At 35.0% G+C, this 17,280-nt stretch overlaps 1 protein-coding gene across 1 annotated transcript in view; it reads right to left on the minus strand.

Moving 5' to 3' along the window:
• Positions 1-17,280, minus strand: part of LOC100377560 (transcription initiation protein SPT3 homolog) — a 66,282-nt gene that overhangs the window by 4,135 nt on the left and 44,867 nt on the right. The window contains exons 3-4 of the mRNA XM_006813238.2: positions 6,581-6,665; positions 285-474 (exon numbers count right to left, since the gene is read on the minus strand). Of these exons, the coding sequence (XP_006813301.2) occupies positions 285-474; positions 6,581-6,665 (275 nt within the window). The remainder of the gene's footprint in view (positions 1-284; positions 475-6,580; positions 6,666-17,280) is intronic.

The raw sequence follows: 17,280 nt of genomic DNA on the forward strand, positions 1-17,280 counted from the left end.
ATCCTTTTCATCATCTTTCAGTGTATGTTTGTCTGTTGATTATTTCCTCACCTGGAAACTGAGGTTGAATGTAAAATCTGAATTTGACGCTCACTGCAGGCTTGTCATCGCAGAGACAAAACAGCTCTCAATCAACAAAATCCCGTGTACATGTATGATGTATGTCAATTAAATGAATTGTCATGTTAAATAGAGTAACATAGTGCTGAGACACGAGTCATGTGACTACCATCACTGCTACAAGACAAGACAAACCACATGACTGACATGTCACAATAACCCACCTGATTCAGAGTAGGTTTCTTCATCCTCTACAATGCCAGTTTTACTTATTTTACTCTTCAAGTCTTTGATGGAGAGGAAACGCAGTAATCGTTTCAATTTGTCACGGTCTTTTCTAATCAAAAACAGGAAATCCTCCAAACTAATAAACCTTGCGGCTCTCATTGCAGTCACTTCAGCAGCTTTCACTAACTGTAAGAATATAGACATTACAACTGTCATTACTGTGATTCAGGTTACCACATCTCTCTGTGATTTTCAAAGCTTGTGTTTTTGCCTTAAATGAATATTCCCCCATATTATACAGGCTCAAATTATTGGAGGAATCACGCTTATTACAACATAAAACTTTGATCACGTTGGTTTGTAAGCATCGGCACCTACAATGTCTACAAAACTCTGATAACAATAAAAACTATGTTGTGAAGATCAACTAATTTAAAATATCTTACTGTATGCACTAATTAATTGAAACATGGTGTGCGCCGCTCACTGTACGTGTTAATGTATACTCGGTTTGTGCACCGTTCATTTTCTGTTAATTCAAACATGGTGTGCGCCGCTCACTGTATGTGTTAATGCACACTTGGTTTGTGCATTGTTAACTGTATCTGTTAATTCATACATGGTTTGTTTGCTGCTCACTTGAAACATAGCAATAATTCTTGCAAAATTCATAGCTGTGTTTCTTTTGACTTTAGCATTTTTAATCGCAACAGTCAGCGCTCTTGGACTCAAGGGATGTTTGGTGGTAAACGCTTTTCATTTATCCCACGTAATCTACATGCTATTGTCAGAATTCAATCATGGCTGTAGACATGGCTGAATATCATGAAACATTTTTTGAATGGTCTCGTCTCGTATTCAAATTACAACTGTGGACTAGCCCGGTTTGCAAATAATTCTAAATCGCGTTTTAGATGGTGCTCTACGAGTGGTTAATTTTGTATGAGTGATGGTTTTCTGTCGTTGCCAACTTTTCATTCACTCTGTACTATATACCGGTATATGTTGTCTGGTCAATAGACCCAATGTGAGCTTTGCCAAGACATCACAACTGTAGAAAACGTTTGTAACTTATTTGTAGAGAACATGTGTACAATGAAAACCATTCAGGTTCAAACACAGTACGTCTACAAAACCATTTTTAATCACATTTTGCGGGAAGGAATTTTGTGAAATATTAAAAGGAAGAATGCTTGCATCATTGGAGCATTCTAAACGTGAACCAAATGAGTTATTTGATTACAAGCGTATAATTTACCAGTAATACAATTTTCATGCCCACCTGAATGTTTTATCTACCATTTCAATCTTTCTGAGGCATCTCTAGAAATATCAGCTAAATACCAAGTATCATCTAAAAATCTATTTGTAGAGATGCATTGCAAAGTGACTTACTTTAGACAAGGGAGTAATGATTAGACACATACTGTGAATAAACAAAATCTGTCGTCTACTGGGATATAAAAGGCCTTCTTTGCAATAAAACACAAAGGGCCTTAGGCTACATAGACTGGTTACAATCCCCCAAATAATCTTACTAAAGTGTCCTCTTTCACTAATTGACTCCCACCAGTCTAGCTAATGGCTGTAGTAACCCACTGGCTATCCCATAATACCCATGGGCTTTGACAGGTCTCATAATTTCAATGATACTTACACCATGCACTTGTGTTAAAGTTGATTTTTTCACTTGACTCTGTTTTCACAGAGCTTTGACTTTCAAGCAATATAAACATTTTAGCAGTAACCATTTGGTAAATTACTGTCCAAACACCATCACATGCAAGCTACTCTTCACTACAAATATTTATTCGCTTATACCAAAATTTTAAATTATTCCATCAATACTGTAAACCGCTGTAATTTAGGGAGAGACAAATTTTTAAGAATTCAAGAAATCACTTTCAATGCCAAAGTCAGCTTTTGTCACTTTCACAATTTAAAAGCTCATAATATTTTATCTATTTTTTCAAAAATTTTGATCACGAACTGTAGCTAATAGAAAACGATGCCTATCTGGTCTAAAATCTGATCAAGATCTGTAGTCAGTGAGAAATGATGCCCATCTGGTCCAAAATGTGATTAAGATCTGTAGTCAGTGAGAAATGATGCCCATCTGGTCCAAAATGTGATTAAGATCTGTAGTCAGTGAGAAATGATGTCCATCTGGTCCAAAATGTGATTAAGATCTGTAGCCAGTGAGAAATGATGCCCATCTGGTCCAAAATTTGATCTGTAGCCAGTAAGAAATGATGCCCATCTGGTCCAAAATTTGATGAAGATCTGTAGCCAGTGATAAATAATGTCCATCTGGTCCAAAATGTGATCACGATCTGTAGCCAGTAAGAAATGATTGCCATCTGGTCCAAAATGAGATCAACATCTTTAGCCAGTGAGAAATGATGCTCATCTGGTCTAAAATGTGATCAAGATCTGTAGACAGTGAGAAATGATGCCCATCTGGTCCAAAATTGTATCAAAATCTGTAGTCAGTGAGAAATGATGCCCATCAGGTCCAAAATTTAATCAAGATCTGTAGTCAGTGAGAAATGAAGTCCATCTGGTCCAAAATTTGACCAAAATCTGTAGTCAGTGAGAAATGATGCCCATCTGGTCCAAAATGTGATTAAGATCTGTAGTCAGTGAGAAATGATGTCCATCTGGTCCAAAATGTGATTAAGATCTGTAGCCAGTGAGAAATAATGTCCATCTGGTCCAAAATGTGATCAAGATCTGTAGCCAGTGAGAAATGATGCCCATCTGGTCCAAAATGTAATCTGTTGCCAGTGAGAAATGATGCCCATCTGGTCCAAAATTTGATCAAGATCTGTAACCAGTGAGAAATGATGCCCATCTAGTCCAAAATTTGACCAAGATCTGTAGCCAGTGAGAAATAATGTCCATCTGGTCCAAAATGTGATCACGATCTGTAGCCAGTAAGAAATAATGTCCATCTGGTCCAAAATGTGATCACGATCTGTAGCCAGTAAGAAATGATGCCCATTTGGTCCAAAATGTGATCAAGATCTGTAGCCAGTAAGAAATGATGCCCATGTTCGTCCAAAATTTGATCAAGATCTGTAGTCAGTGAGAAATGATGCTAATCTGGTCTAAAATGTGATTAAGATCTGTAGCCAGTGAGAAATAATGTCCATCTGGTCCAAAATGTGATCAAAATCTGTAGTCAGTGAGAAATGATGCTAATCTGGTCTAAAATGTGATTAAGATCTGTAGCCAGTGAGAAATAATGTCCATCTGGTCCAAAATGTGATCAAGATCTGTAGCGAGTGAGAAATGATGCCCATCTGGTCCAAAATTTGATCAAGATCTGTAGCGAGTGAGAAATGATGCCCATCTGGTCTAAAATTTGATCAAGATCTGTAGCCAGTGAGAAATGATGACCATCTGGTCCAAAATTTGATCAAGATCTGTAGCCGTGAGAAATGATGCCCATCTGGTCCAAAATTTGATCAAGATCTGTAGCCAGTGAGACATGATGCTCATCTGGTCTAAAATGTGATCAAAATCTGTAGCCAGTGAGAAATGATGACCATCTGGTCCAAAATTTGATCAAGATCTGTAGCCAGTGAGAAATGATGCCCATCTGGTCCAAAATTTGATCAAGATCTGTAGCCAGTGAGACATGATGCTCATCTGGTCTAAAATGTGATCAAAATCTGTAGTCAGTGAGAAATGATGCCCATCTGGTCCAAAATGTTATCAAAATCTGTAGCCAGTGAGAAATGATGCCCATCTGGTCCAAAATTCGATCAAGATCTGTAGTCAGTGAGAAATGATGCCCATCTGGTCCAAAATTTGATCAAAATATGTAGTCAGTGAGAAATGTTGCCCATCTGGTCCAAAATTTGATCAAGATCTGTAGTCAGTGAGAAATGATGTCCATCGGGTCCAAAATTTGATCAAGATCTGTAGTCAGTGAGAAATGAAGTCCATCTGGTCCAAAATTTGATCAAAATCTGTAGTCAGTGAGAAATGATGCCCATCTGGTCCAAAATTTGATCAAGATCTGTAGTCAGTGAGAAATGATGCCCATCTGGTCCAAAATTTGATCAAGATCTGTAGCCAGTGAGAAATGAAGTTCATCTGGTCCAAAATTTGATCAAAATCTGTAGTCAGGGAAAAATGATGCCCATCTGGTCCAAAATTTGATCAAGATCTGTAGCCAGTGAGAAATGATGCCCATCTGGTCCAAAATTTGATTATAATCTGTAGTCAGTGAGAAATAATGCCCATCTGGTCCAAAATTTGATCAAGATCTGTAGTCAGTGAGAAATGATGTCCATCAGGTCCAAAATTTGATCAAGATCTGTAGCCAGTGAGAAATGATGCCCATCTGGTCCAAAATCTGATCAAGATCTGTAGCCAGTGAGAAATGAAGTCCATCTGGTCCAAAATGTGATCAAGATCTGTCGCCAGTGAAAAATGATGCCCATCTGGTCTAAAATTTGATCAAGAACTGTAGCCAGTGAGATGCGCATCTGGTCCAAAATGTGATCTGTAGCCAGGGAGAAATGATGCACATCTGGTCCAAAATATGATCTGTAGCCAGTGAGAAATGATGCCCATCTGGTCCAAAATTTGATCAAGATCTGTAACCAGTGAGAAATGATGCCCATCTGGTCCCAAATGTGATCAAGATCTGTAGCCAGTGAGAAATGATGCCCATCTGGTCCAAAATGTGATCAAGATCTGTAGCCAGTGAGAAATGATGCCCATCTGGTCCAAAATTTGATTTGTAGCCAGTGAGAAATGCTGCCCATCTTGTCCAAAATTTTGACAATATATATGAAATATAATATGACCCCACCCCACAGTACAAGGATACAGCAAAAAATGGTAGTACAGGATCACATCAAACCCCACATTTTCCAAATGAGAAAGACATCTCAAAGCATTAGTAAAACTTTCGAATACATCCATACAGCATTTAACAGATGAAATAATTCTATTGATTTTTCTGTCAGATGTTTAATAAATTCATTTTAAGTGTTCAAAAATGTATCTAAACCTATATTATAACATGGAATGACATTTGTTATCATACCGCTTGCTGACGCAGTTTTTTCTGTTCATTTCTGCTATTGGTGACGGCTTTTAGCAGTCAATGTGCTAAAGCTGTACAGTTAAAAAAAGTCACTTCAATTATTGCTTTCTCATTTATATTTATGAGAAAATATTTTAGTTGTCTTTTTTTGTGTCTAAATTTTATGGCAAGTATATAACAGAGACTTTTGCCAATCGTGTTCATACATTTTGAAACCCTAGTCACCATGTGTCATTGTTTTAATATTTTTTTTCGAACATTTTGATTAAGATTTCATGACAATGGAAAGTGACGTCCATTTGTTCCGAAAGTAGCAACGAATTTATACAAAACAAATATGAAAGTGAGATAAATATTTCACAATTTTTGCAAACAAATTTAAAAGTTACATCAATACTGCATTTATAGCCTTGTCAGTCCCATCATTTTGTTGCCACATTTTTCCTGTTTTCATATACTTTTCATAATTTTTAGGAAATTTTGGACAAAATGGGCATAATTTCCTATTGTCTACAGATCTTGACCAAAATTTTTGAAAAATTAGTAAATTTATTTAGTAAATGATGAAAAATAGTTAAACAGGTTTATTAAATCTGATTCAGGAAAGTTAAGAATTCAAATTTATTCAGCAACCCACGCCATGTTTCTGACACCAAGTTAGTTTTGTATATGGCGTGGATTAGTTTAGCAAACCAGCTTTACAAGGACATAACAATTCAATGGATTCAACAAATGAGGCTATAATCTGATGGATAGGGCATAAATCACCCGGGATTGCTAAGTTTGAGGGGAGTAATCTTTGTATCTGATCAGTACAGCATTAGTATTCCCTACAGACACACTAATTATATGTTCATGTGCATTGAGTGACAGTTGCCATGGCAATAGACACATGGATCATAATGACTGTAAATAATCCCAGATTGGAAAGACTGGCCACATAGTTGGTGTGGTGTACAACTTCCCATCATGCACTGTGACATAAGTTACAAAGACATTAAAATAGGCGCCCTCTAGTGGCAAATATGGGATCACTTACGAGTACTGGTAGACAATCTGTGTATGTGTTCATGCCAGGAAGAAGAGAGTATATATATTGTAAACTATGAATGTAATAATACATTCTATGTACATGTTTATGTACATGTTTATGTACATGTTTATGTACATGTTTATGCTAGGCAAGAGAAGATAATATATTAAACAATATGTGTGTGCACTACATACCATTGATGTCATTTGCTGATGTACAATATCTTCAATCAACAGAGCAGATTCATGGAGCGGTCTACGACAGTCACCCATGGCAAACCTGAAAGAGAAACATGATATAAACATATTTAAATTTCTTGTTTAGTGGTGTAAATAACCATATGGAACATGTAGTAAGACTTCCTTCAGGCCCTTCACCAATAACTATAACCCTGCTCCATTGTACTGTACTGTATATACCATACCCCACTTTGGGTCACTTATATAGTTATTTTGAGGAGCACATTCAATTACATTGAGGGGGAGGGGCTGGTGTGCTAGGGTAGGGGTGGGGCTTTAAGGAACTTTTTCCCAAATTTTATATTTTCTTGTTTCACGTCTTTCAAACATGATACCCATTATAGTTATCAAAATCATCTTGGAATATAATCACCAACTGATTCAGTTATATACGATGTTTGCGTCCAATGCAACATATAATATTACAGATGGTACTTCAGTTGTTTACTCTAAACAACTGCTCTAATTATTCACTTTTGAGTTACCAAGGTGTTCCCTGATATCTCACCTGTGGGTTTCTTACTCAATTTGAGTCAATGCTAAGCTATTTACAACCTTGTGTCTGATTGGTTACCCAACCAGAACACCTAACAATCAGACCAATCAAAAAGCAGCTTACATGTATTTGTTTTTCCAAAGTATCAAATTCCACTTGTATATATGATTCTACTCAACTGCACTATTTTGCTATAGAGCTATTTCTATATTTCCATTTTGATAAAAAGAAGATGTTAATTTGCTTTCATGATTTAATACCATTTGTTATATTGTTTGTAAAGGACAATCAATGCTCAATACAGTGTAGGTCAAAACATGAATTTGTATCTATCTTCAGACGGTGTTTTGGGAACCATCAAATGAAGGATTTACAGAAGACTAAGACCAACCAACATCTTTCTGTATTATGTGTTCATGGCAACCAGATTTGGCTGCAAGATTGAAGAGGGGCAAAAATAAATATGGCCTCAAAATAAAGTGAATGGTTTTCTGAGTGATAATGTGTGAGGTGGTTTTTCTTTTTTGCTGCATAATTCAAAGTAACCTTACAATACCATTACACTGTGCTTTAGCTCTGAGTGAAATGGGTTGATAAACAAGAGGGTCATTATTTCATTTACAATTTCTTGATTCATATAATACAAAGTGACTTGTACCAATTATTTCTTCTGAAAGACGGAGGAGAAAATAATGAGGGAGTTTGTTGTACTGGTAATTGCAAGACAGATTTTACTGATGGACCACTGTGTATTACATCACACTGTGGTGATATGGATATTTGATCTGCCTTGTATTACATCACACTGTGGTGATATGGACATTTGATCTGTCCTGTAATACATCACACTGTGGTGATATGGATATTTGATGTGCCCTGTATTACATCACACTGTGGTTATATGGATATTTGATCTGCCCTGTATTACATCACACTGTGGTGATATGGATATTTGATCTGCCTTGTATTACATCACACTGTGGTGATATGGATATTTGATCTGTCCTGTATTACATCACACTGTGGTGATATGAATATTTGGTGTGCCCTGTATTACATCACACTGTGGTGATATGGATATTTGATCTGCCTTGTATTACATCACACTGTGGTGATATGGATATTTGATCTGTCCTGTATTACATCACACTGTGGTGATATGAATATTTGGTGTGCCCTGTATTACATCACACTGTGGTGATATGGATATTTGATGTGCCCTGTATTACATCACACTGTGGTGATATGGATATTTGATCTGCCCTGTATTACATCACACTGTGGTGATATGGATATTTGATATGCCTGTATTACATCACACTGTGGTGATATGGATATTTGATCTGCCCTGTATTACATCACACTGTGGTGATATGAATATTTGATGTGCCCTGTATTACATCACACTGTGGTGATATGGATATTTGGTGTGCCCTGTATTACATCACACTGTGGTGATATGGATATTTGGTGTGCCTTGTATTACATCACACTGTGGTGATATGGATATTTGGTGTGCCTTGTATTACATCACACTGTGGTGATATGGATATTTGGTATGCCTGTATTACATCACACTGTGGTGATATGGATATTTGGTGTGCTTTGTATTACATCACACTGTGGTGATATGGATATTTGGTGTGCTTTGTATTACATCACACTGTGGTGATATGGATATTTGGTGTGCCCTGTATTACATCACACTGTGGTGATATACAATGTGCTTGGTAGTAGATAAAAAAACACAATTATACAAGTACTGGCTATAAGATAGCGCCCTCTGTGTCAAGGAGCTTAATTTGGATGAAACATTCTTGACATAGTTGGTCAGAGTGACAAAAAAGAAGTAGGTCAATGACCTGTCAACTATGTTCAGCCTGGCCTTCAACCATAGATTGTCCATTCAATACGAAGTCACACTCTGCACGTGCACAGCATAGTTTTGAACTATGGCGGCACTACTGACACTATTCAATACACAAACAGAACGTAGGCTCAATGGAAGAACTCTGTCCACTAATTACATTTTAAAAGAAATAGCAAAGATTGAATGAGGCTATTAAATTCAGTTGACACATGGATGACCCGTGAATGTGGGTTAGTAGCGTAACATTTCGTACCACCACACCCCAAACACGGTATTGTTATTGTGTATCACTGTGTTACTAAAAACAGACGTGATACAGCGTGGTGAACTCGGTATGTGTGGAATGGTTATCTATATCTACAATGATAATCAGTCACAGTTTTCACAACTAAAATAACTCAAGGTTTCATCGGCTTTTAATCTCTCTATAAAAAAATTATTATTTTACAAATATTTTTAGAAGTATAAAATATAATTATGCTTCCAGATAGAGGCATTAGCTACATGATGTATCGAAAGCTACGAACAATGGCTTTTGTTACCATCATGTCCATTAACACAAGATAATGAAATGTTGTTCATCAATCACAAAAGTTTAAGCGTCAAAACGAAAACACAGGTCAAATACACGATTAGAAATTGTCACTTTTTAAGTCAAATATTTTAGGAAAAAGGTGTGGGTGCATCTACAAGGTCTGCTTTTAATATTTAGAATGGTGTCAATTTCTATCCATCATAGGGGTATTATATTTGAATATGTCACTTAAGTAGAGTCAAGTCGTATGTCAAAATTACCTGCAGGGACTAAACTAGGATGCCACGGAAGGTTTCCTACTCTGTTCAATCAAAGCATAAGGGTAGCTTGTATGATTGATTCTGTGAGTTATAAATACTGGTAGGTCTGTGAACACCGGATACTGATTGTGATTTCAATATATTCTGTGGATAACCATGATACAAGTGTTCAAACTTTACGTGTCATTAACTGACGACTTATTATAGCACCGTTAAAAATATAGCCCACTAGTGCTGATTTGTATGCAACTAAAATAAGAAGAAAAAAAAATTATAAGTTGGTCAATTCTCCCTCTGAGAAATCATATTTTGGAGAATTACAAAAATTGTGAAAATGATGCAATAATACTTTTATCTTGAGAGAAATAAAAACCGCAAATGGGGAATTCCTACATTTTATTTATGTGCGGTTGTGCGGGGATACTTAGCAAAATGATTTACACCATGTCGTTAGGTTTATTAACAAACCAAAGTATAGGTTGGTCAGCACAAAGAAATGACCGACAGAGTACTTTTCAATAGCCGTTCAATAAATGGAATTGAACAAAAACATCGGTGGTGTCTTTTTAGGGGACAGCCTTTGTTATTAGTAAACACACCGTAGAGGAAGTTACCGAATGCTGTTGAGTGTTTATTGAAACTGCACAAGCTATAGATAGCAGTAGATAGGGTGGACTGAATGAATGATAATAGGATTGAATGAATAAAGAGATATAACATAATCACTTGGCCATGCAAGCTTTTTGTAGTGTGCGGTATCCTGAAAGAGAACTGAATGTCAAAGGTCAAGATCGACAAATAACGAGTGAAGAGAAGCAAACAAGAGACAAAATGATTTATAGAATAAGCGGTAAATTTAAAGACTACAAGCCAGCGTGACCAAGACCCAGGCGTATAATGAGATGGCCACAACAGAGATATGCACGTACTCAAGCTGCTTAGGAACAGGACATTTTATCTTTATAAGCGAGGGGGACCTTGGTGTGAATGTCGACTCAGATGATATAATTACATGAATATCTATCAAAGAAGACAGCACTAGAATACTATTACAAACTGTGACATAACATAACAGTAAGTTTGTAACCAGAGAGCAAAATTTAAATGAAAAAATGAAAACTTCAAAGCGTGTTATCTCCCCAAACTTATTGACCCAGAAAAGCCCATTTGACTGAATGGCACGACCCTTAATTCCAACTAGTCGTAACTGGTTTGACTATGTTATCACACGTGACCGCAATGAGCGCAATCGTGATCAAAACAAATAAATCAAAAAAGAAGTAGATAGTGTCTCTCTATTTCCACGGTTACTGTCCAGTTGAATTTTTTATAGCCACAATTTATTATGTGAGTTTTACACATACCACAGTTGACCAGAAGCTAATCACCAAACATTTATTTACAACCACAACTTTTACAGCACATATAAAAAGAACCAAATGTGTTGAAAAATAAAAGTGATACTTTTAAAGAACTTTATTGCATACAATAATCGCTTATGTACATTCAAATCATGATTTTAAATGAGTTAAAAGTAAATTTGAAGAACATGTGTAGGCACATACCTGATTTCCCCAGTCATAAATGTAACAGAAAGTCTCACAAGTATTGAGGCAGAAAGTTAGCAAACTAACTTACTGACAACTTTGCTTTAATAACAAATTTGCATTCTCATTCGCCCTGTAAAACCTTGTAAACTTATTTAAAATATTACTACATTACTAGAGGTTACTAGTAATTAGTAGTGAGAGAAAAGAAGGGTAGTTTTCAAAGCATCTGTTAAAAATATGTGTAACTGTAGTAACTTCATACCATATTTACTCATGCATGCATTTATGTATTAATATGTACTAAGTAATAATTTAATATTACAGTGTAAAACAAACACAATTTTGAGTTTATATGTGAGTAAATGAGGTATATGACAACCTAAATATATACTTTTTATTTTTATTGTTTAAATCCTGGTAGTCGTCGCGCATGTGCGAGATATATGGGTCTCATATAAACAAAGATGGTGACTTTGACTGTTGCGCAGATCAACGAGTACGAACTGAGACATTTCCAAGCTTTAATTAGGCAATTTTCATGTGATTGGAAGGTATCGAAGGAGTCATCAGCGGTAATCAGTGCAAGTCGCACCCAGGTGATTTCCATTTGAAGAACACATTGAATTATGGGAAAATCAATGTTTATCAACACAAATGTCGCACATGCGCAGCACGACGACTACCACGCTTTAAGTTTTTTCTTCAATTTAATGTATTACTATCATCACAGAATACAGGTAGTTGGGTGTCTGAAGTCTTCAAGACATCTCAGCTGTGCTCTATAGCTACATGGTAGGAGACATTAATACTGGTCACTTTGTCACTTCATCTGAGCAGACAAGATTGCAGCTGCTTTGCAGTGTGAATTCCAATGGACAGTCATACAATAGAAATAATGAACACTGGTATGTAAGTATTGTCTCTGATAGTGACTCATCACAGATCAACCATGTAGCTACTATAGAGACAACAGTGCAACAGCTGATTTGCCAGAGGTTGTCAAAATACCATCCTGTCATAGATACTAACACAGTTAGTGCATTGTCAGCTGGATATCAATGGGACAGATGAGAGGAAATACTCAGGAAGGAACTGTGAAATTGCTGATGTCAGGATAAGGAGTGTTTATTTGGGAGGGGGGGGGTGAATCATTTCTTACTTTTGAGTTTGTTTGAACCCATGCCATAATTCTGCCAGGCAAACCTTTTAGGAAACAATTTTCTGTATTTCTTTAATTTTATGTTAATTTTGGACGAAATGGACATATATTCTAATTAGCAACTGTCTTAATCAAAAGTTTTACATCTGAAGTGTAGACATTGGCATTCAAGAGGTCAAAGGTCAACTCATCTCAATCTGCACATGTAGAAATGTATATTAGGATGATAAAAAGAAAATTAACTGGAACAACATTTTGAAATGAAAAACTTGTTTTTGTTAATAAGACACATAAATCATATTAAATTAACCATTAAACTATGTATATTTTCATACAAATGGTCCAAAGAAAAAAACATAAGAATAATATGAAACATCAATAAGTTTAAATATATTTCCTTGCATCAACTCTAACGCTAACAACATCACATAATACTGACACTCAAAAATATATCTATTACAAGAATATGATTGCAGTGTCTTTATTTTAGCTGGAATTAATTTTTGGTAAAAAGGCATTTTGGCCATTTTGTATGAAGTTTATTTTCTTTGATTTTTGACGAGTTAAAGTGCACGCTAAAATGCAAAGGCTCATCGGTAGAAGCTTGTTTGTAAACAGTGAAATGCTATGGCCATCGGACGCATGCACAGGTGACGACTCCCCGCTTTAAATGTTAAAGTACTTTACAGTATGCTGTCACCAAAACTGGTTGTAACAACAATTTGTTTTAAAAAGCAAGAAGAATGAGGATTTGCCAAGCTAACACAGAAAAAATGCACACCTCAAGAAGCTTATGTCATAACTGTCCTCCTTATTCAGTTTAAAGCCTTAGTATTGTAAAGCTGCAATGGACTGGTACTAAAGCACAAAAAAACAACAGCAAAAACAGCTATATTCTAATGTATTATGGTGACCCATAATTTTACCACTATTGTCAGCCTTTTCACCACCACTGTTGATGTTTGTAACCTTCCACCAAATAATCCCATTCAAAACCTTTCATTTATATAAAAATTACCAAACTTTTAATATTTAGTCAAAACTCATCAATAATGTTAAAACACAGTAAACTAATGAGATTTAGGGAGTAATACATCCTGCGAAAGATACTGACAAGAGGAGAAAATTGTCAAATTTATGATTATGCCAAATGTCCGGAGAAAAGAAAACAAAAGTTCCAATTTTGTTGTTGCAAGATATTCTTTGCTATCATCTCAACATGACCTCATATTCCATTATAGTTGTTAATACATTATATATGAATATATTGAGAACAAATAGCGTCAGACCACATGCCTGGTCAGAATGAATAAGACAAGGATTGATTATAATTAGAAGAGCAAACTACAAGTAACTATAGAATTTAATGTTACTGTGTCCCATTGAGACACTGTGTACAAAGCTCTATAGGAAGTATGAAGCCACAAGGGGATCATGACCTCTGTAGCAAAGGAAACTAACCGTCTAGGGACCATCCAGGTGTGAGTACACATGTGTTAACACTGCCTTTGTCAGATTTCATCAAAATCTATAAAAATGTTGACTGAAGTGAAAACTACATGTATGCCGATGAAAATGAGTAAATTATGGAGCAATAAAGCCTTGAAATGTATGTTTTAAAAAAACAGTCACTTCAATGACATGTTAATTAACTAACTAATAGATTTGTACAAAATGTTCAGTTATGTGCTTGTTATCTTTTACTTTTGAGTCCATACAATTGAATCAGTAATATACAAATTAAATCTTTAATATTCATAAATTTGAACATAATCTAATGAGGTATGTATGTACTGATGAGTTATCTTACTTCTGAGAACATACAATCGGTTTAATAATATGCAAATTAAGTCATTAATATTCATAAATTTGAACAAAATCTAATGAGGTTGTATGCATGTACTGATGAGTTATCTTATTTCCAATAAGATTGTGTGCATATACTGGATATGAGTTACAAGAAAAACACAACACAACATCTCACCTAATCAAAGAAAGCTTAGAAAGAATTCCTGTGTGCTGAAGGTATTGGAGGCAAGAAGTTAGCACATGTACAGCATTTAAAAATATAACTGCAAGCAATGATCTGAGAGAGGGGGGTTTCCAAGTACTTAGTTATGGTTCAACAATTATAAATATTTAATGAAATAATATATATGCTGACCATATATATGATGATTTGATATTTTGGTCATATATCTTGTCAGACAAAATTATAGTTTTAGCCCAAGTTGCATGTCCCTATCAGCAACAGAACTTATATCACATTGATTTCAACCCCAAACAAATCAGGCTTGCACATTATCTCAAGGCATCTATGTACAACATTTAATCAAGAACTTGAGAAACAAACGAAAATGCCTAAAATGTGCTAAGCAATATGCAAATTAGGTTATTAATATGCATGGATTTTTAAACCAAAACTAATCAGATCTGTGAATAGTCATGGAGTCATAGTCATAGTCATCTATGTACCAAATTGAAATGTAAATATTAGTTTACTAATTATACAAATTAGGTAATTAATATGCATGAACATTAATCCAACACCCATCAGGTCTGTGCATTGTCCTATGACATCTATGTACCAAGTTCCATTGTAATGTGATGATTAGTACTTGAGATACAGGTATCAGTGAAAAGCTAAAAATTTACTAATCATTATGCAAATAAGGTTATAATTATGCACAGATTTTCACCCCAAACTAATCAGGTCTGTGAATAGTCATAGAGCATCTATGTACCAAGTTTCATTGAAATGTAATGATTAGTACAATGTACTTGAAACATCAGCGGAAAAGGCGAAAATTTACTAATTATGCAAATTATGTAATTAATATTCATGGATATTAACCAAAAACTTATCACATCAGTGCATTGTCTTATGACATCTATGTACCAAGTTTCATTGTAATGTGATGATTAGTACTTGAGATACAGTGAAAAAGTCAAAATTTGACAAATCATTATGCAAATTAGGTAACTAATATGCATGGGATTGTCTATGTACATGTACAGGTTATTAAACTGCAAAGACTTCCGTTGTGTGTTTAACACACAGGAGTCAAAAATTAACACTTTGAGTGTCTGATATTTTTCCTGCCTAATACTTCTCGAACATTTTTACATTTTGTAAAATTATCATAAAATTTTTATCAACATTTCATAAGGTGAAAAGATTACATATACAGAGTAAGTAAAATCATTTTGTAGCATGGTGCCAAAAAATTAACAATGGTGCTTTTATATTTAGACTATTCATCCAACATGGCACTGTAGTGGGGTCATTATTACCATAATAGTAAAAAAAATTAAAACTAGAACTACCATACAACTAAAATGGGGTGTGGCATTGGATTGTCAAGATCAAGGTCATACCCTATTAATGACTCATAACCATATGCCATCTTTCCATGGGTAGTAGACTTGGCTATGTACAAATGTCTATAAGCGTATGCTTCCTGGCAAATATCTAACTTCCTATTTAGATATCCTGTCAAGCAATTAATTACCGATAACAAATGTTGAGCCGCAAACCACATTTCAAGCTTGCAGCTATAAAGGGTTTTTACCACTCTGGTTTGATTACAAGTTTAATGAATATAGTTTTACATCTGAGAAGATGTATGTATGCCAGAATAAAACATTTTAGAACAGATAATTGCCTTCAAATTTGACATCATGTCATAAAACCTTTTCCCGCCAAAATTTGTGTGAAACATTTTGTAGGGTTTTATAATTTCTATAATTTTTTCGGTTTAATTTTGAACCAAATGGACATATTGTTATCTTGTTTACAGGGCTTGATCAAAATTGGTGAAAAAATATGGAAAAATTATTCAGAAATATTTGGTGAAAGTTTATAAAAGTTGAGTTGGGTGTGATGACATTTAATAAGTTTAAATCACAGCATTCATGCTATGTTAAGTATTCAAAGTTTACTATGACATCATTATGTAACAAGAAACAAAGGAAAATTAGGAAACAATTTTGTTGTTAAAATATTTATTTTCATGATTGTTAGGATTTAACAATAGCATGGAGATCTATTTCATGGCCAAAGTAAATATTCCTGTGTGGGCTGAGGTAACCTTGGAGAAGCCATTGACCTTTCAAAAACTGTTCGGATTGTGGTATTCTGGTTTTAAACACAACTAATTTATAGGTATTTACAAATAGCACCTAGTTACCACAACTAATTTCACAGTCTGGGCTATCAAGTTAATATTCAATTTCAGAATCAAGTGCATTTTTAAAAATCTGTGAAATATTTAGAAACCACTCGCATGATAATAGAAAATCTGGGACTGCATGAAGTCAACCAGAGATATTCTATTTCAGGTTGATGGTGATCATTTCACCTAGGTGGTAAATAAGGACAAACAAATCAGTAATATCATTACTGATGAGGACAGGTGTCAACAACTGCTTGATAATTTTACCCAGCACAAATGTATTTTACAAGAAAAACGTTCTGGAAAAAAGGAAAATTGAACATTTATATTATCTTACAAAAACTAAATAATATTGATCAGAATTTCCTACTGCTTTGTGATATTTGTTTAAAAAAACTATTAAGTCCACCTTAAGACTCAAGCTTTTCTGTGATGATAAAATCCTAATATCTAAAAATTAAAACTTTAAATAGACCAAAAACACCAGAAATGACAGAAATACCATTACAAAGATTAAATACTGATACAAGAAGAGCCATGTACACAAAGTTACTACTTGTTTGGTATGTCAACGTCCGATAAAGAAAAAGCAGTTGCAATGGCTAATGCC

The sequence above is a fragment of the Saccoglossus kowalevskii genome, chromosome 11 (genome assembly GCF_978046115.1).
Source record: "Saccoglossus kowalevskii chromosome 11, keSacKowa6.1, whole genome shotgun sequence".
Taxonomy (NCBI): Eukaryota; Metazoa; Hemichordata; class Enteropneusta; family Harrimaniidae; genus Saccoglossus; species Saccoglossus kowalevskii.